Below are 22,561 nucleotides of genomic sequence, written 5' to 3'. Positions count from 1 at the left end.
TTTACTCTCCCAAACTAGTTTTTCTGGAGTTTTCCCTGCTGTCTTCTCACTACTGCAGAAGGTGTGACACAAGGGTTCTAAATTAGGGCTTGGGAATGAGGCCATTGCATGCATACTACTGTGCTGGGAGCCTTCAGCTGTAAGCATCCCATTCACAGGAGCAAACTGCTTTCCGATGTGTGTTGAGTGGCTCTGTGCATCATTATTTGTTTAGTTAATAGATTATTATTTTTTTATCCTAGCCTTCCTCTTAGCGTAGCCTAAGGGCAGCAAACAATGAAACCAATTCAAACATTTCAACACAATCAAATATACTCACTGCTAAATAATTTCAAGGCTGGCAGGGAGGTTTTCTTACAACCATTAAATGCCTGCATGAATATTAATATATACTCAAATAATGAAGGGGACAGAGGGCATTCCATAAGTGAGGGGCTGCTACTGAGAAGATTCTGTTGGGCAGTACTAAGTGGCAGCAGCACCTTTCTTTATGTTTTAAGAATAAGATATTAATGACTTTTTGAAATGAGGATAAACAAAATAGGATTATGAAACGAGAAAATATGTGAGCAGTTTACGGCTCGCAACTTAGTTTTCATACTCATTTTTCTGCAAACAAAATACTTGGTTTGCAAGCAAGATTGTAACAAGCACCTCTGGGGGGAAAACAAACAGCTGAACAGCAAGGTGCTAAAACAGGGGTAGGCAACCTAAGGCAAATCGCCTTCTCAATCCGGCCCACAGACGGTCTGGGAATCAGCGTGTTTTTACGTGAGTAGAATGTGTCATTTTATTTAAAATGCATCTCTGGGTTATTTGTGGGGCATAGAAATCCGTTCATTTTTTAAATTTTTTAAAAAATATAGTCTGGCCCCCCACAAGGTCTGAGGGACAGTGGACTGGCCCCCTGCTGAAAAAGTTTGCTGACCCCTGCTATAGAAGATGACACGCCTCAGTGATATTTTCTACTCATTGGTATACAGTGGTACAGTACTTCAGTTTTCAAACGTCTCCATTGACGAACATTTCGGTTTTCGAACGCCATAAACACAGAAGTAAATGGTTTTTGAACATGGCTCGGAAGTCGAACATGCCACGCTGCTTCCATATTGAGTTTTCTGTATTCGGTTTTCGAACGTTTCAGAACTCAAACGGTCTTCCAGAACGGATTATGTTCGAAAACCGAGATACCACTGTAGTTTAGCAGGGGGTGATAGGAGGGAGATATGAATCTACTACTGGTATGTCTGGCTGGAGCAGCTGATATGGAAGGGTGGTGAAGCCAAGCCACTCCCTTGACAGGGATGTTGCTGCTGCTTGTCTGAATGGGACATGGTGGTAGTAAGGTCGGGACTGCACAGGCACAAAAGCAACAGTGGTGGATTGGCTCAGCTGGTGTGCCTTGGTAGCTCTGACCTCGCTGCTGCCCTACCTGCCCCATCCAGGTAAGCACCACTGACACTGCTACTGGTTGGATGGCTCCTGTGCACCAGGCCTCCACACCAGCTGCTACTGATCTCTGTGGAATTTGAAGTAAATTGACAAGGATGTCTGACTCACAAGAGTTTGACAATGTCAGCAACAAAATGACCCCACAACACACACACAGTATTATGCTGCTTAAATGAAGAAACTGGGATGAGTAGGTAACCAGGAATGGATTTTTGTGTTGAAGGACGGAAAGTGTGTTCAGTTCTAGCGCTCAGAAGAAAATTAATGGGCTCAAGATTCCTTGTACACCTCTTGTACTTTGTTCCAATTGATGGATCTCGGGATTCTAGTAAAAAAAAACAAAGAAGATCCCTCTGCCCTGAAGTCCGCCCACCCCTGAGACAGGCAATGTTGTGAGGAAACCTTGGAAACACCCTCTGGGTAAAAGACCTTCCTTCTATCCCCACCCAAAGGTTGTGAACAATAGCTTACATTTAGACCTTTTGCGTGTGAAGACAAGAAAAGACATTTGGAGGCACAGCTAGGGTGCACACCACAACCCTCTGCGCCCAGCTCATGCCACAACAGTTGTCAAACAACTTGCATGCATTCTTCCAACACAGATGGAACACCACAAAAAAACCCACAACATGGATAATTCTCTTTCTATTCTTTCTTGCCAACTGCTACATGGGGCCTTCACTCAAAACAATTTGTGCTGGCAAAATATTTAGTTTTCCCTCCAAAAAAAAAAAATCCCCATGGCATGGAATGCTGTTTTTTAAAAAAGGTGTGCCCCTGTTTTTCCTGCTCCATATGTCTGTTTATAACTGTCAAGTACATCCACTGATGCATGCCAGAAAGGACTAGTAGTGCCTCAGTAGCGTTAATTAACATTATAAAATAGTAATGTACAATATGTTACACCCACGTACCACAGTAAGTGCCTAGACAGATTACACAGAATAATGTCTGTTTAGATCACAGTTCCACAGAGACGCCCTCCAATACTTTACATGCACCAGGTTTTGAAGATCAGTGAAGTCGTCTTTTCTTTTCTTTTTTAACTTTTATGAGTCAGACTTTGCAATAGCTCAAGAATTACATTTTCCTCTGAAGTGAAAGTGTTGGGGCATTTTTAGCCCTAACCCACTACAGAAGATATGCTCATTATGCTGTGTCCTTAAATATAAGTTTGGAACAAAGTTCTTAAGACAAAATACTATAGGCAAAGAAAAACAGAGGCTAGCAGGAACTATCTGTAGAATTAGGTCAGGCATCATGAAAGAAAAGACACTCAATGGTTCCAAGACAAATCTGGATAAACTTATGACATATATCATCTATTGTACGGGGTCTTACTTTTGTCTCACAGTCATGTTTTCCCCAACTCTTAGTTATTGGGGGGGGGGGAGGGACATCCTTCCTGGAAAGCATCAGGGATTGCCAGAGCTCCTGATAAAATGCTGAGTGTTGACTGGCTTCTACCCCAATGAAAAAATAATGTTGGAGAGACCCCTCTACCCTCAGGTTTAAGCAGATCAAAATACATGGAGGAATTCTCACTCAGATCAAAGGGGGTAGTAATCCTCTCTTTGACCAGCAATCAATAGTCCAACTGCTAGAAACATGCAGAGCTCTGCATTGTGCACAAAAACTAACTTTGGGGTAGCGTACCTTGTTCATTCTTGCTCTTTGCTTACAGCGCACTGTGGTCTGGATTATGTGGGTTAATTTAGCTCTTAGGAAGCTTAAGCAGTAGCCTTCCCAGACAGACATCCTCCTCTCATTTTGAAGCATCTGGGCTTAGAAAGCCTCTCCACCTGTCAGGGCTGAGCCATAGGGAGTGGTAGGAGATGAGCCAGAAATCGGGAGCCATGGGTTGCACCAGGGAATCAGAGGTGAGGAGCAAAGCCAGTATTCAGAACCATAGGGCAAGCCAGGAGCATGAAGCACGCAACAAGCCAGGACCGGAGGACAATCTCTCGTTACATCCACACCACATGTGTAAAAAGCACACAGCTCCCCCCCCCCCGAATCCTGGGAGCTGTAGTTTGTGAAGGGTGCTGGAAATTCTGGTGGAAGCATTATAGTTCCCAGGATTCTTTGGGGGAAGTCATGTTCTTTAAATGTCTGGTATGGAGGTGACCAAAGGATCCAGGAACATACTAAAGCTTGGGAATACTGTTGTCCAGCCCATCTGACTGAGCTAGGAAGCTCTCCTTATACCTCTTCCCATTTGGGAGGATCCAGTGGTAAACTGGGTGCATGAAGTCAGTCCAAGGCCTGCATAGACAGATGGTGCAACCTGAAGTTCAGGTGCACTGAGTTCCAGCAGCTCCTCACACAACCTACCATGTTGTCCCACCAAGGTGGGCCATCTTCCCCAGGAAGAGCAGCTCTTTGAGCTCATCCACTTCCCAATGCTTGCCAGATGTGGTGCAGGTCACATTAGGTGAACAACAGAGAGCCTTGTGGCACTTGAAAGAGAAGCAAATTTCATTAGCCATAAGCTTTTTGTGGACTAGTTGCAAGGAAGATTTGTTTTTGCTGCAAAAGACTGCTAACCCTCATTCTTAGGTGTAGACCTCATTGAATTCAATGGGACTGTGCATATGCATAGGATTGCACTGTTGAATGCTTACTCTCAGCTTTGTCTCTCTTACACAATGCCATTTTACTTATTGAACAAAGAAATGCTGGAGGGAAATACTAATCATACCAAGAATACACAAAGGGGAAAGAGGCCCACCAGGGTAATGGAACAAAGTCCAGAAGAGAGGGCAACTGATAATGAGGCTGAGTTTCCAACCTCAGTGAACTCAAATAGCAGATTACTCCTTAGCTAGCAAGGGCTTCGTGGGAACTGTATCTTTATAATGCCTGCCTCAACATTCTTGAGAAAATATGCAGGACTTTTGGATTCCATAGAGCCCCTGTACATGTTCCTTTAATTACTAGCAAACAGGGGACAGATGATATATTGCAGAATGAAAAAGGGATGCCACCAGGATTACTTGGGCACACCATATTGTATATGGGTGACCCCTCCTGCAACAATCTATGGGCAAGAACTGCTGCTTATGTATACAATATATATTTACTTAGTGTGGCCTATCACACAGGACTATTATTATTTATGTGATTTCTTACATGCCCTTCTAACATTACAGTTATAGGAATAAATGAATCATGAATCCTCAAATTATAGCCACACTGCATCTACCACAGCCATAGAGACGGGGCCTTCCCATTGGTGGCTTCTATCCCATGGAACTCCCTTCCAAGAGATACACAGCTGACTACAATACTTCCAAGTTCTAGATCCGTGGTTCCTACACTGAATTTTTTTATTGATAAGAAATACGTTGGAAAGCGCAACTAGGATCGTCCTCAGTATCACTTGATGCTCTTGCTCTCATTTTGAAAAGATATCTATCCATATTCTGTAAATAAAAACAGTATCTTGATACTCTATTATAGTACACTGAAATATTTAAATGTTCCTTTGATTGCCCTTGAACCTTCCTGCCACACTTGCCACCCTCTCCTGGCACACCCTTTGAGAGCCACTGTTCTGGATAAATGTTTTTTAAAAAAACAAAGCCAAGACCTCTGCTTCCCCTGGCTTTTAACTGAAGTCTTTATTATTGTACATGCTTCTGCAAGAAGCGTTTGCCGGGTGTCAGTTTCTGCTACTTGGGACTTCAGGGCTTGCTTAAACCCGCTGCTTTGTTGCAATCCGAACGGCGTCTTGTAGCTTTCATGTTTATTTATCTCTTGGTGGGGCTGTCTTTTCGCTGTCAAGCGGAAGCCATCTCGAGAAGGCGTTCAAGCCTCGAAAGGCGACTGGGGGAAGGAAGCAGCTAACATAAATAAAAGCAAAGGAAAACTAGAGGGAGAGGGAGGAGAGGGAGGGACAGGCGCTCTGCCTTCTGCTCGGCTTTCTCTGCCATTGGCTCCCTCCGCCGGTTGAGGCTGCACAGAAAGCTCTGTAATTAGGACACAGAAGAGGAGCCCGTCTCCTGGGCGAGGAAAAGACGCAGCAGCGAAGGAAAAGGAGCGGGAGGGGAGGCGAGTCCGGACCCCCCTCGTTTCCCTGGTTTCGTTTCTCTCCCCGGCATTCAAAGTTCCCACCGCTGAGGGCTGAGCCGGGAAGCCTCCTGTTGCCAAGGCAGGTGGAGCGCGCGGGGAAAGAGCTCCTCGCCGCCTCCGCCCCAGAAAAAAAAGCAGCGTCGAGGGCGCGACTGGCTCCTGCCGCTGCGTCCGCCTCTTGCGTTCCCTCGGGAAGGAGCCGAGCCCGGGGGAGGGGGAGTCCAGGGCGGCAGCAGCAGCAGGTAATGAAGGGGGCCGGGGCGTCTTTCCGCTGAGGAGGCGGGCGGTTTTCTGGGGGGCCACTCTCGGCGCCCCCCCCCCCGGGAAGCTTGGAGAGTGTGGGGAGGGGGAAGCAGCGGGCTGGGCTGCTGGTTTCCTGGTAGAGGAAAGGGACGGGAGACGCCGCCTGCGACCTGAAAGCTTGTTGGTCTTCCTTAGCTGGAGGAGCACCTGCTCTGCTGGCAGAAGGGGCCTGGGGGTTGGTTGGCTCAATCCCCGGCGTCACCAGGTAAGCCTGGGGAAGACACCCCCCCCCCCCGTTGATATCCTGGAAAACAGCTGCCGGTCAGTGTAGGCAGTACTGAGCTAGAGGGAGCCGTGGTTTGAGGCTGGGCATGAAGTGGTTCAGTCCTGTGCAGGTTTACCAAAGTGCTGTAACAAGGAGGTAATAAGGCTCTGTTAAAGCCAGGGCAATTGTTGGACAGACTCTGGATTGCACCACCAGCATCCTGGAGGTCTTGTGTCTGGAGAGAGAGAGAGAGAGAGAGAGAGAGAAACAGATAGTCTGGGATAAGGGATAATCCTTTTAATATAAGGGACATCTGCTGATGTTTATTTTTCCCAGATTGTTGTTGCAGCTTCAAACTATTTACAGTAAAGCTGCAACCCTTACATGGGAGTAAGAGCTCCCTTGGAGCTCAATGGAACTTCGACCCTGGTAAGTAAGAATAACGTTTCGATCCTAATTGGTCACAAATATCACATTTCGTTTACTTGGGATTATAGGTTGCATCTTTAGTCCTCTTCTAAATCTTTCGTTGCAAGTGAGTGTGTACCTGTGTACAGGTGGCCCGTAAAAATGTTTCCTGCCTTGATAGTTACTGAAAACAGAACCAGATGATGATAATTTGGATGAGAAAGAAATATTTCTTCGTTATCCCTCACCTGTGGACAGAAATAACAGTACATGCAAAATCTTTCCCCTCTTTGTGGCTCCATAGGGTACAAGTTACATTATTAACATGTGGCTGCACCCATGTCTGTTTCATTGCATATACAGGAACATGTTGCCAGCTGGAACCTCCTCTAGCATGCGCATGGAGCAAAACTTGTGTATGCATAAGATCAGTAGAAGACAAGTTAGTTAGTGTGACAGCAGCACACAGTCTGAAAGGTATGACCCAGGGTGCATTGCAGCAAAGTCAAAGATGCTGGGCTACTTTTTTAAAAAATAGATTGCATATTGTCTGGTTGGTAACTTCAGAATATTGCAGCCTTGGAACACACATAAGGTACATGTGAGTTTCAATACAGAGGATATACCCATGTAGGATTTGTGCATTTGTGAAATATGCCCCTTTCAAAAGGTGAGCCTGTAGCCTTTTATTCCTAAAGCAGCCTTTGCCAACCTTGTGCCCTCCAGGTGTCTTGGACTACAACTCTCATCAGTCCTAGGCTGGGGATGATGGGAGTTGCAGTCCAAAATATATAGAGGGCACTAGATTGGCAAAGGTTGACCTAGAAACTACTTTCTTTCTGTTACAGAGTTTAAAATGAAATCTGGAAAAGATAATGAATAGATTGACAGGTGTATGTAAATGTTAGGTAGTTGTTTTGAGTATTTGGTCTGCTGAGATTTGTGACTACAGTGCTGAATCTAATTGTATTCAGGTGCATTGTGATCTGTCCTGGGCAATCTACATTATTGACAGGTGCATCTGCCGGTGCAGCACTGATAGAGGACCTGAAATAATGTCGAGATTGGTGTGTCCGCCAGGTTTTTCTGTATTGCTCCAAAAAGAAGTCTGATAATTTGAGAAGTACGGTTAATACTTCCTTTAAGGAAACAGGAGCTGTCAGGGCTTTAGTTTAAACTTGCCTGAACTTTGAAAACCTGGAAATCTTTCCCTTCAATTCAGATAAGAGAAGCAAGGCTGGCTCTGCTTACTCCGACTTCCCTTTTAACTGCATTCTGCACATGCTCAGGGGGTGTTCTCAGATTCATCACATATTCCCAGAATGGGCCCTGTCAATGAAACAAGTTTAGAGTCTAAACTAGGGTGGGGAACATCAGACCTGGGGGTGAAATGTGCCCCCCAAACCTCTCTCTCTGGCCCTTGGGACTCTGCATGCCACACACCCTCCCTAAACTCCCCCAGCCCTTGCTGGCTCTGCTTTGCATCATCCTTAAACATTTTTGTCTGGCAGGACTATGTTCTTGGAAGTATGATCATGCTGCTTGCTTGCTTGCTTGCTTGCCTGGATGAAGAGCAGAAAGGATTGTATAAAGATTTAATTTGCATTCATTGCTCTGCCATCTTTTGCTTCTGGCACCCCCTACTACCAGCACCACTCACTACTGGCTTGTGACTCTTTTGCTGGAAAAGATTCTCCACTTCTGATGTAAACCCTGCTGGTCACCTTCTCCGGTTAAGCCTGGGCATAATGCGTCCCACTGCTTTGGATCTACTAATGTATACATTACCTATGTCAGTTATATTTTAGGGAGATTTCTGTTGGAGAGTGGACTAACATCAGGCTCCTCAGTTAATTCTGTAACGTCGAGGTCAATCCCTTCCCCACAGCCAGATAGTTCCTAACTGAGATTTGTGCTATTATTTGCAGGGGGAGCAGCCAATAATCAAATTTTCCCAAAATTAAAAAGTCAGTGCCCAGGCTAAAATTTGACAACCCTAATTCAGAACTATTGAGGCTTTCCCCCCCTGTAGGATGCTGGTGGAAAAGGGAAGCCCACAATTCAAAGCACACTTAATTCCATGTTGGTCACGAGTAACTAAGTGAGACTTATTTCTGAGTAAACCTGTTTAGAATCAGTCTGCATTAAGCCTTTTAAATGCTAGAGGCAATCTTTAGGCTGCAGATAGGATGTGTGCATGGAGTTTAAGTGTTCTTCAAAGCTCCCTGCAAATTCATCTTCCAAAGGAAAAAGCTCCCGTCTAACCCTCTGCCTGATGTGCTTATTTTCTTCATGCGAGGAGGTTACATGGGAAAGCATTCAAAAATACAATCCCTTACATGTAGCCATCAGCAGTACATCTCTAAGAGGATACTGTACTACTATATGATATAGATCAGCCACTAATAGTGCAGTCCTAATCATTCCATGACTGCAAGTATTTATGTGTGTGCAACAGCACTTCCCTCTCTCCTTCTGCCATGAGTACCCCATGCCTTCCCCAAATCTGCTCTGGGGTGTTAAGGAAATCTCAAGAACAGATTAGGGTGTTAGGCAGAGTAAAAGGAGTGGGTTTCATTGTTGAAGCAGAAATCATTTTGTTTATGGAGTGAATCGGGTAGCACCACTTTAGATACAATCCCATGCCTACTCAGAAACAAGTCCTATTCTGAGTAGACATGGTAATTGTTTCTTCAGACATTGCAATCAACAGTAGCAGGTGTATGATTGTTCACTGTACGTAATTCACAAATTCAAGATTCAGAGGTTGTTATCACAAGGTAGTTATCCTGAATACTATTTTCCAGCCACACAAGCAAATAATTCCAGACTATTCTAGCCATACCCCTTTGCTGTCCACTGAGTATTCTAAATATCAGTGGTTAAGTTTGGGGCACCCAAAGAGAGAATCCCACCTTATTTTTTTAGTGAAAAATACAACATGAAAAAGAAGTGAGTCCAAAGTTTTTTGTATTGTTGGGAGTGGTCGCTCTTTGTCATAATGTTTCATCTGATTTATTGTAGTAGTTGTAATAATAATAATAATAATAATAATAATAATAATAATAATAATTTTATTATTATTTATACCCCACCCATCTGGCTGGGTTTCCCCAGCCACTTTGGGCAGCTCACTGCATATATGAGAACATACTAAAACATCAAACATTAAAAACTTCCTGATACAGGGCTGCCTTGAGATGTCTTCTAAGAGTCAGATACTTGTTTATTTCCTTGACACCTGAAGTGAGAGTGTTCCAGAGAGGGCACCACTACTGAGAAGGTCCTCTGCCTGGTTCCCTGTAACCTTGCTTCTTGCAGTGAGGGAACTGCCAGAAGGCCCTCAGCACTGGAGCTCAGTTCCCAGGCTGAACAATGGGGGTAGAGAAGAGATGCTCATTCAGGAATACTGGGCCAATGCCATTTAAGGCATTAAAGGTCAGCACCGAAACTTTGAATTGTGCTTGGAAATGCACTGGGAGCCAATGAAGATCCTTTAGGATCAGTGTTACATGATCCTGTCGGCCACTCCCAGTCACCAGTCTAGCTGCTGCATTCTGGATTAGTTGTTGTTTCCGGGTCACCTTCAAAGGTAGCCCCATGTAGATCACATTGCAGATCCAAACAGGTGAGATCACATTGCAGATCCAAACAGGTGAGACCGTCTGCAGGGAGGTAAGGTCTCAGCCGGAGTACCAGGTGTAGCTGGCAGACAGCTGCCCTGGACACAGAACTGATCTGTGCCTCTATGTATAGCTGTGAATCCAAAATGACTCCCAGACTGCACACCTGGTCCTTCGGGGGCACAGTTACCCCATTCAGGACCAGGGAGTCCTCCACACCTGCCTGCCCTGGCCCTCAAATGCAGTACTTTCAGAATTCAACCTCAATCTGTTAGCCGCCATCCATCCTCCAACTGCCACCAGACACTCACACAGGACCTTCACTGGTTCAGATTTGAAGGAGAGGTAGAGCTGGGTATCATCTGCATAGTGGTGAACGCCCAGCCCAACCCCCCTGATTCTCTCTCCCAGCAGCTTCATATAGATGTTAAAAGCATTGGGGGAAGGACGGAGCACTGAGGCACCCCACAAGTGAGAGCCCAGGGGTCTGAACACTCATACCCCAATACCAATTTCTGGACACGGCCCAGGAGGAAGGAGCGGTGCCCCCAGCTCCCAACTCCTCTAGATGATCCAGAAGGATCAATGGTGTCAAAAACCGTTGAGAGATCCAGCAGGACCAGGAAACAGCTTCCACCTCAGTCCCTGGCCCGCCTGAGATCATCGACCAGCTGAACCAAGACAGTTTTAGTCCCATGATGAGACCTGAATCCCGATTGGAAGGGATTCAAGCAGTCCACATCCTCCAGGCATGCCTGGGGTTGTTCAGTGACCACCCGCTCAATCATCTTGCCCAAGAATGGAAGATTTGAGACTGGGTGATGGTTAGCCATATTGGCCAGGTCCAAAGATGTTTTTTAAGAAGTGGTTTAATAACCGCTTCTTTAAGCAGGTCTGGGAAGACACCATCACAGAGGGAGGCATTCACCACCCTGTGGAGCTCATCGCCCAGCCCTTCCTTTTTATGAGCCAAGATGGGCAAAGATCAAGGAGACAGGTGGTCGGTTTCACTTGTCCAAGAAGCCTGTCCACATCCTTGGAGGTAACAGATTGGAATTGATCCCACACAACTTGACCAGACAGGACTCTAGCACTCTCCTGCCCTGGCCCCACTACCACGGTGAAATCTACGGTACCGCTTTCCAAATCTGAACAACTTTATCTGTAAAACACTTTGCAAAATCATTGCAGGAGACCTTGGGGTCCTCACTAGACCCCAGTGGTGAAGTTGGTTCCAGTAGATTGCGGACCACCTGAAAGAGTCTCCTGCTGCTGTCTTCTGCAGATGCAATAGAGGTGGCAAAGGAGGTCTTCTTCGCTGTCGCTATCGTCACTTGGTAGGCTTGACGTTGAGCTCTAACCTGTGTTTGGTCTGATTCAGGATGAGTTTTCCTTCACCAGCGCTTTAGCCATCTCAGCAATTGTTTCCTCTCCCTCAGCTCTGGGGAAAGCCACGGGGCGTCCAGGCTCTATGTAATCAGAGAAGATGCTTTGGAGCCAGACAGTTGATAGCCCTGGTTAACTCTGCATTCCAGCAGGCCACCATGGAATCAGCTGAAAGGCCATCAACATGCAATAAACATCCCTTACCACTCTTTGGAAACCATTTGGATCCATTAAGTGGCGGGGGTGGACCATCCAAATCAGTCCCACCTCCCTGCAGAGGGTAAGGGTCACAGAGAAGTCCAGTTGCATCAGGAAGTGATCCGACAATGGCACTTCTTTTGTTTCACTTTTACTTAGTGTAAGATCACCCATGTCCATAGAGGTGAACGCCAGGTGTAAGGCATGTCCATGGCTATGAGTTGGGCCACACTTATTCAGCGACAGCCCCATGGAGGCCATGCTTTCCATGAAGTCCTGAGTGGCCCCTTGTAAGGCCGTGTTGGTATGGATGTTAAAATTCCCTAGGACAACCAAACTAGATGTCTCTAAGCAGGCTTTATAGTGTTGCCCCAGCAGCTGGACCATGCCCAGCTGGGGCAGCAACTGTTCCCACTTTGCTTGCCTGCCTAGGGACCTGGTCTCTGCAGTCCTCTCTGCAGTCCTCTTCACTTCTGTAGCAGCAGCAGCAGTCCTCCAAGTGAGGGAGACAGCAGTCTCCCCAACAGCTGCCGCCGCCACAACAACAACATGAGTCTCTGGGTGGGGAAGATGGCAGTCCCCCCCAACAGCCGCCGCAGCAGTTATCCCTGGATAACTGGTTGTATAGATAAGAAAGTGCTTTTGAGGTTATTACTGTTCTTGTGTTGCAACTTTAAGGTCTCATGGTAATTTTGAATATCATGTTGTTTTCCCCCTTATGCTGTTTCTTACCCACAGTTTCCTTATTATGCTATCCAATCACAGAGGTGTGTTAGGGTTTGTCTACCCTGCAGCCTCAGCCTCTTCCTGCTAGGTGTGGTGTCAGTTGTGGTTCATCATGAAAAGATTTGCAGCCGTTCCCCAGTTGGCATTCGCTCTGCTTCCCCATCTCAGCTACAATTCTCTTCTTTATTTTTTTATTGCAGAACATTATTGTTTCTGATTTATACAAATCTGTTCTATTTGCTTTGGGGAAAATTTGTTCCTCTTTGAAGAGATACAGTTTGGCATGAGATAAGACCACGCTGATACCACACCCAGGCTGATTACAGCTGTAAACTGAAAACATTGTTTTCAGGATGATGTTTCGGCCGTGGGGGGTGCTGCATGCCACATTGCAGCTCCGAAAGTCAAATGCAGGTCAGGATGGAAATTAACCTTTCCTTTCCACACAGTGGGGGCCAGAAGCACAGCCTTCGATTCATAGCACTAGGTGGGAGTCATGGGAAAACACAGCAGATTGTGAGCATGAGCACAATTTCCTCTGGTGATGCATTCTGGATGTTTGTGCTGTTAGGGATAGTAGATATGAAATAACACCTGCTGTGTGTTTTGTACAGGGATACTTCTCACAGTTTCTACTCTTCTTTCCCATCCCTCCTTCCTTCTGATTCAGTGAATCCAGGACTACCCCAGGTACCAAGGATTCATGTGATGACAATTGTCATTTTTTGCTGCATATGCTGCATATGCTGCTTGTCAAGAGAAGACCAATCACATTGTGGTCTGGGAGGCAGGTATACCTGTGTATTCTAGTAGGCAGGAATAGTATGATGTACATCAGAGGTTTATTTAGAGTTAGGCTTTATTATTGGAGGCTACAAAACAGTAAAGTAGAACATTCTTGCCATCAGCGCTAGCATGTGAGGGGGCAGTTTAATTAAATTGTATACAGTTGTACCTTGGATCCCGAATGCCTTGCAAGTTGAACGTTTTGGCTCCTGAATGTCACAAACCCGGAAGTGAGTGTTCCAGTTTGCAAACGTTCTTTGGAACCTAAACATCTGACGGGGCTTCCACGGCTTCTGATTGGTTACAAGAACTTGGTTTCCGAACGTTTTGAAAGTCAAACAGACTTCCAGAATGGATTCCGTTCAACTTCTGAGTTATCACTGGTGATGGGAGTGGAAGTAATTTGGAAGTGGAGTAGGTGGACATGGTGAAGGAAGACATGAATAATTGTATTAATCGGATAAAATTGGTGTTGTTATAATGAGGCTGCTATTGGAATGATATTGGAAAATCAATAAAAAAAATATTTTTAAGAACATTATCGCCATTTTGCATGGATAATCTACAGAATGGATTTTCATGTTATACTTCTATAATAACGGCAATGCAGGTGTGGTGGGTTATTTTCCTCACCATTGTTGAAACTTCCCTTGCCTGGCCCAGGGCTGCACTAGAGGGGAATATCATTGCAGAAGATCTTTTAGATAGATCACTTGAAGAACAGAGGGTGCAGTTTTCCTTCCCATTGCAGAAATGAGCCAGGCAGAAAAGGTTTAAACCCCTCCTCTCAACCTGGTGCTGCGGTGTTATTCACACTGTTGTTTTGGTTTGGAGTGCCTTTGGGACTGGTCCTGGCCTATGAGTTAAGAGGTTCACCACTCATGAAGTCGTAAAAAGAGCTTGCTGGGTGAGGCCAATGGACCATCCAGCCCAGCAATTCTCTTCTCACAGTGGCCAACCTGATGTCTATGGGAAGCCCACAAGTGTGACACGAGTGGAAGAGCACTCTTCCCTCCTGTGGTTTCTAACACCTGGCACTCGCAGTCAGAAGGATACTGCCTTCAACAGTGAAGATAGCCATTGTGTTGGTAGCCCTTGAAAGCCTTTACCTCTTTCAAAGCTGTCCCAAGTTGGTGGTCATCGTTGCCTCCTGTGGGAGTGAAGAAGTACATTCTTTTCTGACCTGAATCGTCCAATGTTCAGTTTCATTGGATGTCCACGAGTTCCAGTGTTAGGAGAGGAGAAGAAAAAAAATTCTCTGTCCACTTTCTCTGTGCTGTGCCTAATGTTCTACACTTGTTTCATATCACCTCATACTGGCCTTAACTAAAAATCTCCATATGGTGGGCAACCTTTCCTGATAAGAGTTTCTCCATCTCCTTGATCAGTTTGGTTGCTATTTTCTGAACCTTTCCAACTCTATAAAGATGCTTTCTGGGTGAGGTAACCAGAAATGTATACAGTATTTCAAATGCAGTCGCACCATAGATGTGTGTAATAGCTTTTTAAGACAGTGGTTTACAACCAGTGTGCTGTGGCACTTTGGGGTGTCTTGAATGGTGGCCAAGATTGTTCTTAATTGTGTCTTGTGTCTTGGAGCAGCACTGCCTCTGCTTGCTGCTCCAATCCTGTTATTCTAGTGTTTGCCTACACGTTTCTAATCAGACTTATTTTTACTAAGTTCATTGTCTTCAGCATTGTTTCCTCTGAGCATAGGCTGTCCTGGAAAATCCTATACATGGATATTAAATTTGGTGATGGGGGTGGAAGTAATTTGGAAGTGGAGTAGGAGGACATGGTGAAAGAAGACATGTGCTAATTACTTCCATAAAGTAACAATTTCTCTTTATACTGTTCATATGGTTTGTTTGGTTTTTTTTAATGTACTTTTGGTGGTGGTGGCTGCTTTGGGTTTTCATTTTGAAAGGAAGATGAGATGTAAAGTGGGAAAAGGAGTAAGTTTAGTAAAGGAAGCCATTCCCTTTGAGCTGGTAGGCAGGATGGAATTTAGTAATTACCAGGAGTGATTACAAAGAATTGTCAACAGCCAACAGCCGGTCTGATTGATTAGTCACATAAAACCATTGAGTTAGAAGCACATGAAAGGATTAATTCTCACAGAAGGATAGTTGCCAGATTAAGCCAGATGGTAACACAGTTTTGTTTATTTTTTCAGCTTCATGTTGTGGGTTCACAACATTTTTGATGAGTTACACTTTCTCCCCAGCCACCCCTGAATTAAAATTGAAGGCACATTTCACCCTTACATTGCAGAAGATTTATTTTAGATTATACAGGCAACAACCATTCTGTGCAGGAGTTCCTGTACCCTGTGTGCATCGGCATAGCTTGTATAAGTGCCCTCCCCATCCCATTTTGCCCCCGTTCTTCCTTCCTTCGGGTCCAACCCATGTGTCTGCAATTACGCGTCAGTTGGATGCATCTAAAATGGTTGTGCCTGTATAAGAATAAAGGTTATCCACCCTCAGCATTGTTTCTGTATGAGTTCCTGTTGTAGGCATTACTTTTGACTCGAAGAACAATGATATAGGGCCATCTTCTCTGAGGCTGGATTAATCTGCTATGTGCCTGCATCATGTGTGATTGAATGAGCTGGTACACCTGATGGTAGAGTCATGGCTGAATCACCATGCCCCAGCACAAGCTGCTTGGAAAAAGACCAGGCCCCAGCAATAAACAATACAGACAGGAAACTGATAACCTCTTGGGTGGGTACTTGGGTCTCTCGAGACCCCTTGTTTTGACTGATTTATTTCTCACAGCATCTCGTTCTCTCATCACCATAGCACACAGTTTTCAGAATGCCTGTTTTTAACGAGTGCTACTAAAGCTTTATTGGGACTCAGGTGGCACTGTGGGTTAAACCACAGAGCCTAGGACTTGCCGATCAGAAGGTCAGCGATTCGAATCCCCGTGATGGGGTGAGCTCCTGTTCCTTGGTCCCTGCTCCTGCCAACCTAGCAGTTCGAAAGCACATCAAAGTGCAAGTAGATAAATAGGTACTGCTCTGGCGGGAAGGTAAATGGCGTTTCCGTGCGCTGCTCTGGTTTGCCGGAAGCGGCTTAGTCATGCTGGCCACATTACCCGGAAGCTGTATGCCGGCTCCCTCAGCCAATAAAGTGAGATGAGCAACCCCAGTGTCGGTCACGACTGGACCTAATGGTCAGGGGTCCCTTTTCCTTTACCTTACTAAAGCTTTCTAGTTTATGGTGTTGCTGGAGACCCCAGCCATAAGCAAAGCAGGTAGTGCAGATGTCATTACCACTTCTGACCAGGTGGAAGATGGGAAAGCTTGGGTTTTTCCATTGCTCAGTAAACCTACTTTGTCATGAGAGAATGGATGGGATGTGCTTAAAACAGGTGTAATAATTCATCATATATGTGACCCGCTGAATCCCAGTCCAGTGCTGGCTGAGCTCCAGTCCAGTAAAGCATCCTTTGTTAAGTATCCTGTCATGGGGTGTTACAATAGGGATGGTCCTCCCAGCTAGGAATTATCCACTAATGGTGTTCTAGGACTATTAGAGATTCATTATTTCCCCTTCCAGCTATTCAAATAACATAAACTATAGTGGGGGAAAGCATAAGCTGTTTAAAATTGTTCTTTTAATTTGTATTTTTGCCTTTGGACCCATGGTGGTATTTATAGGTAAGGACCCAGGGTAGCAAGGCTGGTCTTGCCCGTATGTTATGATTACAATGTGCAAGCTGTTTCAAGTGTGGATCCCCCTTGCTCACGACATGGACTCTCTTCACACAATGGCAGTGATCCACCTGGCAACCTGTTGTACGCATTACAGATGCTGCGTAAAAAAAGCTGCCAACTGAAAGCTGTCTCAAGTGACTGTCATGTGACAATTGTACTAAGTCAACAGTTGCCTTCATGTTTTATGGGTGGTCAAGGTGTATGGAGCTTTTAGTTTTGATCCAAGACCCCATCCTGCAGAAATCTACTTCCAGAGAGAATGGGTGTTATGTGCTGTAGTGTCCTGAATTCATAACTGAAAAAGCTTTGAAGCAAAACAGATGTAGGGAGATAAGTGAGGTTTTTATTCTATTCAAATCTCTCAACAATTTGCTGAGCAAGATTGCATCTCTTGAATGCCTGTTGAATATGCATTTTGTGGTGCAAGGTTCTTCTCACCTGCATGATTACACCACCTTCTTTGCATGATAATGCCCTCCTGGTGAAATCAAGCCGGGCTTCGTTTTTACATGTTAAAATGTACTGGACTTGGAAAGAGATGTGATATACAGCTAGACAAACCTTAACATGGTTGTTTCTTGGAATCCAGAGAAAGAGCAGTCTCCCATGCCTTTTATTCCTTAGCTAGCACTTTAAAGATTAACAACTTTATTATGACGTAATTTGTGTTTTTTTCATCAGATGAATGAAGTGTAATCCTAAATTAGCAAGTGGAGGGGGGATGTAGAAGAGTGAGATCAGAGGGAAATTAAACACAAAAAGAACAAACATAGAAATTACCTGAAAGCAAAATTCTTAGGGTCATCAGTCAACAAAGCACTATTGGTGATGCTGGCATTGGTAAACTAGTTAACAAAAACAGCGTGGTGATAAACCCACAGTCTTGATTATAGCCACAGCTGATAGAATTTAATTGTCTGATAAAATGTATTTCAGTGGTTTCCTGCTGAAGTTTCCATTCCCTTCTGTTATGTACTGAGTTGAATAGGATCCAAACTGCAGCAGTCTGATTGGTCCTAGAACAATAGGCTCCAAAAGGCAGCAGTCTGATTGGTCCTAGAACAATAGGATTCAGAATGCAGCAGTCTGATTGGTCCTAGAACAATGCAGCAGTATGATTGGTTAGCAGGAACCACCCAATCATGCTCCAGATAGAAGTGAATCCACAACCTGATTGGCCTACAGTAGAATCCTGGAATTAGCCAATCATGTGCAGCCCATTGTGTAAATAATGTATATAAAGCAGATACTTTGAGGGGACATTCATTCATTCCTCCTCACCACTATGAGCTGAATAAAGAGCATGAAATCACTTTGCGACTCTGAGTATATTTCACTGGCGACGAAGGTGGGATCCCGCTGAGCTGACTGCCACACACAGCACCGCAGCACCGCCACCTGCCGCACCGCTGCCTCGCACCGTGTATCCAGGCTTCAGCTCCGGGACACAAGGAACTCAGAATGGCAACTGACAGCAGCTTCTCGCCATTCAACCCAGCATCTGGAGACTGGGAAGCGTACGCCTCCCGTTTCACCTTCCTCCTAGAAGCCAAAGGGGTCACCGATGAAGAAGACGCCAAGAAGAGGGCAATATTCTTCAGCGTCTGCGGAGAGGAGACATTTGAAATCGCCCGGGCTCTCCTTGCGCCTGAAGACGTCGCTACTGTTCCATACAAAACAATAATGGAACAGCTGAAGGGGCACTTTTCGCCACAGCCCTCAGTGGTGGCTCGTCGAAATGCCTTCTACGCAAAGCGGCAAGCCCCTGGGGAAACCATAACTGGGTTTGTGACCTCTCTCCGCCAAGCTGCCCGGTTCTGCAACTTCTCAGAGCTGGAGAACATGCTTCGTGACCGCCTCGTCGGTGGCCTGAAGGATGAGAAGCTGCAACGACGCCTCTACGCTAAGAAGAACCTAACGTTCCAGGTCGCTCTGGAGGAGGCCCTGGCAACGGAAGCTGCTGAGAGGTCGACGCAAGAGGCACGGCTGAGCCAGCCGTCCCAACCGAGGGTCCACCACGAAGACCTCACCAACGACTCGGGATCCGACAGGGAGGAGGTGCACCGAGTACAGCAGCGCACTCAAGCAGCCCACATACCACAGCTGCCTCGACGAGAAGGAGGGAACTGCGCAAGCTGTGGAGAAAGTCACGAGAGGAGGACCTGCCGTTTCCGCAACGCAGAGTGCAGGCAGTGCAGAAAATTGGGACACATCGCCCGGGTGTGTCGGGCTCGGCCCACCCGAAGCCAGGCATCAGATGACCAATCCAAGAGCCCCAGGTCCCGGGGCCCAACGCACCAAGGCAACTCGACGGAGCTCACAGACTTCCAGGTATACCAGTTGCCCCACCCCAACGTAGAGAAAATTTATGTAGAGGTACAGATAGAGGGGGCCCCATGCCGCATGGAGCTTGACACGGGTTCAACTCTATCCATAATCTCGGCAAGGACCTTAAGGAAACTGTGTCCTACTGGGGGTCCCAAACTCAGGCCGGCCCCATTCACCCTCCGGGACTTCCAGAAACGTAAGGTCCCCACAATGGGGGTGGGGACCTTCAGGGTGCAATACCGAGGGCGGACGCGGCAACTGGACTTGCTTGTGGTCAAGGGCCCCTACATTAGCTTACTGGGGTTGGCATGGTTTGGACCACTGGGACTAGCCATCACCGGGGTGAACCACATGAGCTTACAAGTGGACGTGGACGCCATATGCAAGGAGTTTCCGGGGGTTTTCGATGGGAAATTGGGACAGTATACGGGCCCCCCCATTGCTCTACAGCTTGACCCCGCAGTACGACCAGTCAGGCTCAAGGCCCGCCGGGTCCCATTCGCCCTGAAACCCCGTATAGACGAGGAATTGGACCGACTCGTGGAGCAAGGAGTGCTGGAGCCGGTGCCTAATGCCCCCTGGGAAACCCCAATCGTCACACCCGTCAAGCCTAATGGTTCGGTCCGCATCTGCGCAGACTACAAATGTACCATAAACAAGGCCCTCATGGCCCATGCATACCCAGTGCCAGTGGTCAGCCATGTCCTTGCCACCCTGGCTGGGTCGAAAATTTTTGGCAAGCTGGACTTGGCCCAAGCATATCAACAGCTGCCAGTAGATGAGGCCACAGCAGAGGCACAGACGATTGTGACGCACAGAGGAGCGTTCAGGGTAAAGCGGCTGCAATTCGGGGTCAGCGTGGCACCAGGCATATTCCAGAATCTAATGGACTCTCTCCTTAAAGGGATTCCTGGTGTCACCCCCTTCTTTGATGATGTGTTGATTGCCGGGCCCACACCAGAGGAGTTTGAGGACCGCCTCCGCACTGTTCTGCACCGTTTCCAGATGGCGGGTCTCAAGGTGAAGCGGGAAAAATGTCTACTAGGAGTGCCTCAAGTGGACTTTCTGGGATTTATGGTGGATGCAGAAGGGGTTCACCCGACTGGGGACAAGGTACGGGCCATTTGTGATGCCCCGGCGCCCAAGAACAAGACTGAACTTCAGGCCTTCTTGGGATTATTGAACTTTTACCATTCCTTCCTTCCCCACAAGGCGGCGGTAGCGGAGCCCCTACACAGACTCCTGGACAAGCGGGCCCCTTGGGTGTGGGGCCAGCGCCAGGAGGCCGCATTCCAGGCAGTCAAGGACTTGCTTGTCTCAAACTCGGTCTTGGCACACTTCGACGAGAGGCTGCCGGTGGTGCTAGCATGCGACGCCTCGCCCTATGGCATCGGCGCTGTCCTGGGACACCAACTCCCGGATGGAAGAGAGGTACCGGTAGCATACTTTTCCCAGACACTCAACGAAACCGAGCGGAACTACTCGCAAATCGACAAGGAGGGTCTGGCAATCGTGAAGGGAGTAAAAAAATTCCATGATTTCTTGTACGGGCGGCCCTTCACCGTGGTGACTGACCACAAGCCGTTGCTTGGCTTGTTTGCCCCCGAAAAGCAGACCCCCCAAGTGCTGTCTCCTCGCGTCCTCAGGTGGTCAATTTTCCTTGCCAGCTACCAGTATGCACTGATTCACCGCCCTGGAAAGGCGATGGGCCATGCAGACGCCCTCAGCAGGCTACCACTACCGGAAACAGGCCCCGACCCAGCACCTGCACAAGAGGTTATGAGCCTGGAGCTGCTTCCTGACCGCCCCATTCAGGCACAAGAAGTTGCACACCATTCCAAGAAAGATAGGGTCATCTCCCGGGTCCTGGACTGGGTGTGGAGGGGATGGCCCAGCCGCAGCCCCGGGCCAGAATTCGCCGGCTACACAACCCGCAAACATGAACTGTCAGCCCACAAGGGGTGCCTGTTATGGGGAAGCAGGGTCGTTGTTCCCCAGCCCCTCCGCAAAAGGGTCCTCACAGCCCTACACGAGACACACCCAGGGGTAGTAAGAATGAAGGCCCTTGCCAGGAGTTATGTGTGGTGGCCGGGGATCGACGGAGAGATAGAGGCCTGGGTCAAACACTGCCAGGCCTGCCAGGAATCCCGCCCAGATCCCCCAAGGGCCCCAGTCCAGTCCTGGGAGTCCGCCCGAGCACCATGGTCACGCCTGCATGTGGACTTCGCTGGCCCCTTTCAGGGGAAAACATTCTTCATAGTGGTGGACTCCTACACCAAATGGCTGGAAGTCGCACTGGTACCGTCCACTTCTACGTCCGCAGCCATCCGGGTACTACGCAGGCTGTTTGCAACCCACGGGCTCCCTGACACTCTCGTCTCAGACAACGGGACTGCATTTACATCAGGAGAATTTCAAACCTTCACAGTGCAGAACGCCATCCGCCACATCCGTTCGGCGCCATTCCACCCTGCCACCAATGGCCAAGCAGAACGCATGGTGCGGACCACCAAGGACACCCTTCGCCGCATGACGCAAGGGGATTGGGAGTACCGCCTTGCCACATTCCTTCTAGCACAGCACAGCACCCCCAGCTCAACGACTGGCCGGAGCCCCGCTGAACTACTAATGGGTCGGCGCCTTGCAATCAGATTGGACCGCCTTCACCCCGATAGAGCTCAGGATGAGGTAGTGGTGGGGGAAGGCAGGAACCCCCGGACCTTCGAGGCCCAGGACCCAGTGTACGCAAAGAATTTTGGGGCAGGCCCTGCATGGGTACCTGCCACAGTCACCAGGGTCACGGGCCCCGTGTCGTACGAGGTGCTAACAGATGGGGGGCAATGCTGGCGCCGCCACTGCGACCAGATACGGCGACGATTCCCGGGAGAAAACCAGGAGGAGGAGGACAGGTCAGAGGAGTCCCAAGGGAACAGTGGGGCAGTGAGGCCCATAGAGCAGCAGGGGCAAGCAGGAGAGGCAGAATCAGTAAATACAGAGAGGACCCGCGAGGCCGAAAGGACACCGGAACCAGAACCACGACTGAGCGAGCCGGTTGCGCCAGACCAAACAGCCCCATCCTTGGAACACGAGCCAGAACCTGAACCCCGGACCAGGGAACACCCCAGGCCGCAACGCACACGTAGGCCACCGGCGTACCTTGAGGACTATGAATGCGACCTTCCGGGCAGGACTGGAACTTAGAGGGGAGGGGTGTTATGTACTGAGTTGAATAGGATCCAAACTGCAGCAGTCTGATTGGTCCTAGAACAATAGGCTCCAAAAGGCAGCAGTCTGATTGGTCCTAGAACAATAGGATTCAGAATGCAGCAGTCTGATTGGTCCTAG

At 47.6% G+C, this 22,561-nt stretch overlaps 1 protein-coding gene across 1 annotated transcript in view; it reads left to right on the top strand.

The window, feature by feature from the left end:
• Positions 1–6,398: 6,398 nt before the first annotated feature.
• Positions 6,399–22,561, top strand: part of PRICKLE4 (prickle planar cell polarity protein 4) — a 31,387-nt gene continuing 15,224 nt past the window's right edge. The window contains exon 1 of the mRNA XM_081865395.1: positions 6,399–6,463. Within this exon, the coding sequence (XP_081721521.1) occupies positions 6,447–6,463 (17 nt within the window). The 5' untranslated portion in view covers positions 6,399–6,446. The remainder of the gene's footprint in view (positions 6,464–22,561) is intronic.

Source organism: Podarcis erhardii, assembly GCF_964252035.2.
Source record: "Podarcis erhardii genome assembly, chromosome: 6".
In the NCBI taxonomy this organism is placed as follows: domain Eukaryota; kingdom Metazoa; phylum Chordata; class Lepidosauria; order Squamata; family Lacertidae; genus Podarcis; species Podarcis erhardii.
Note: the sequence above shows the minus strand (reverse complement) of the source record. Positions and strands in the feature narration are given on the sequence as shown.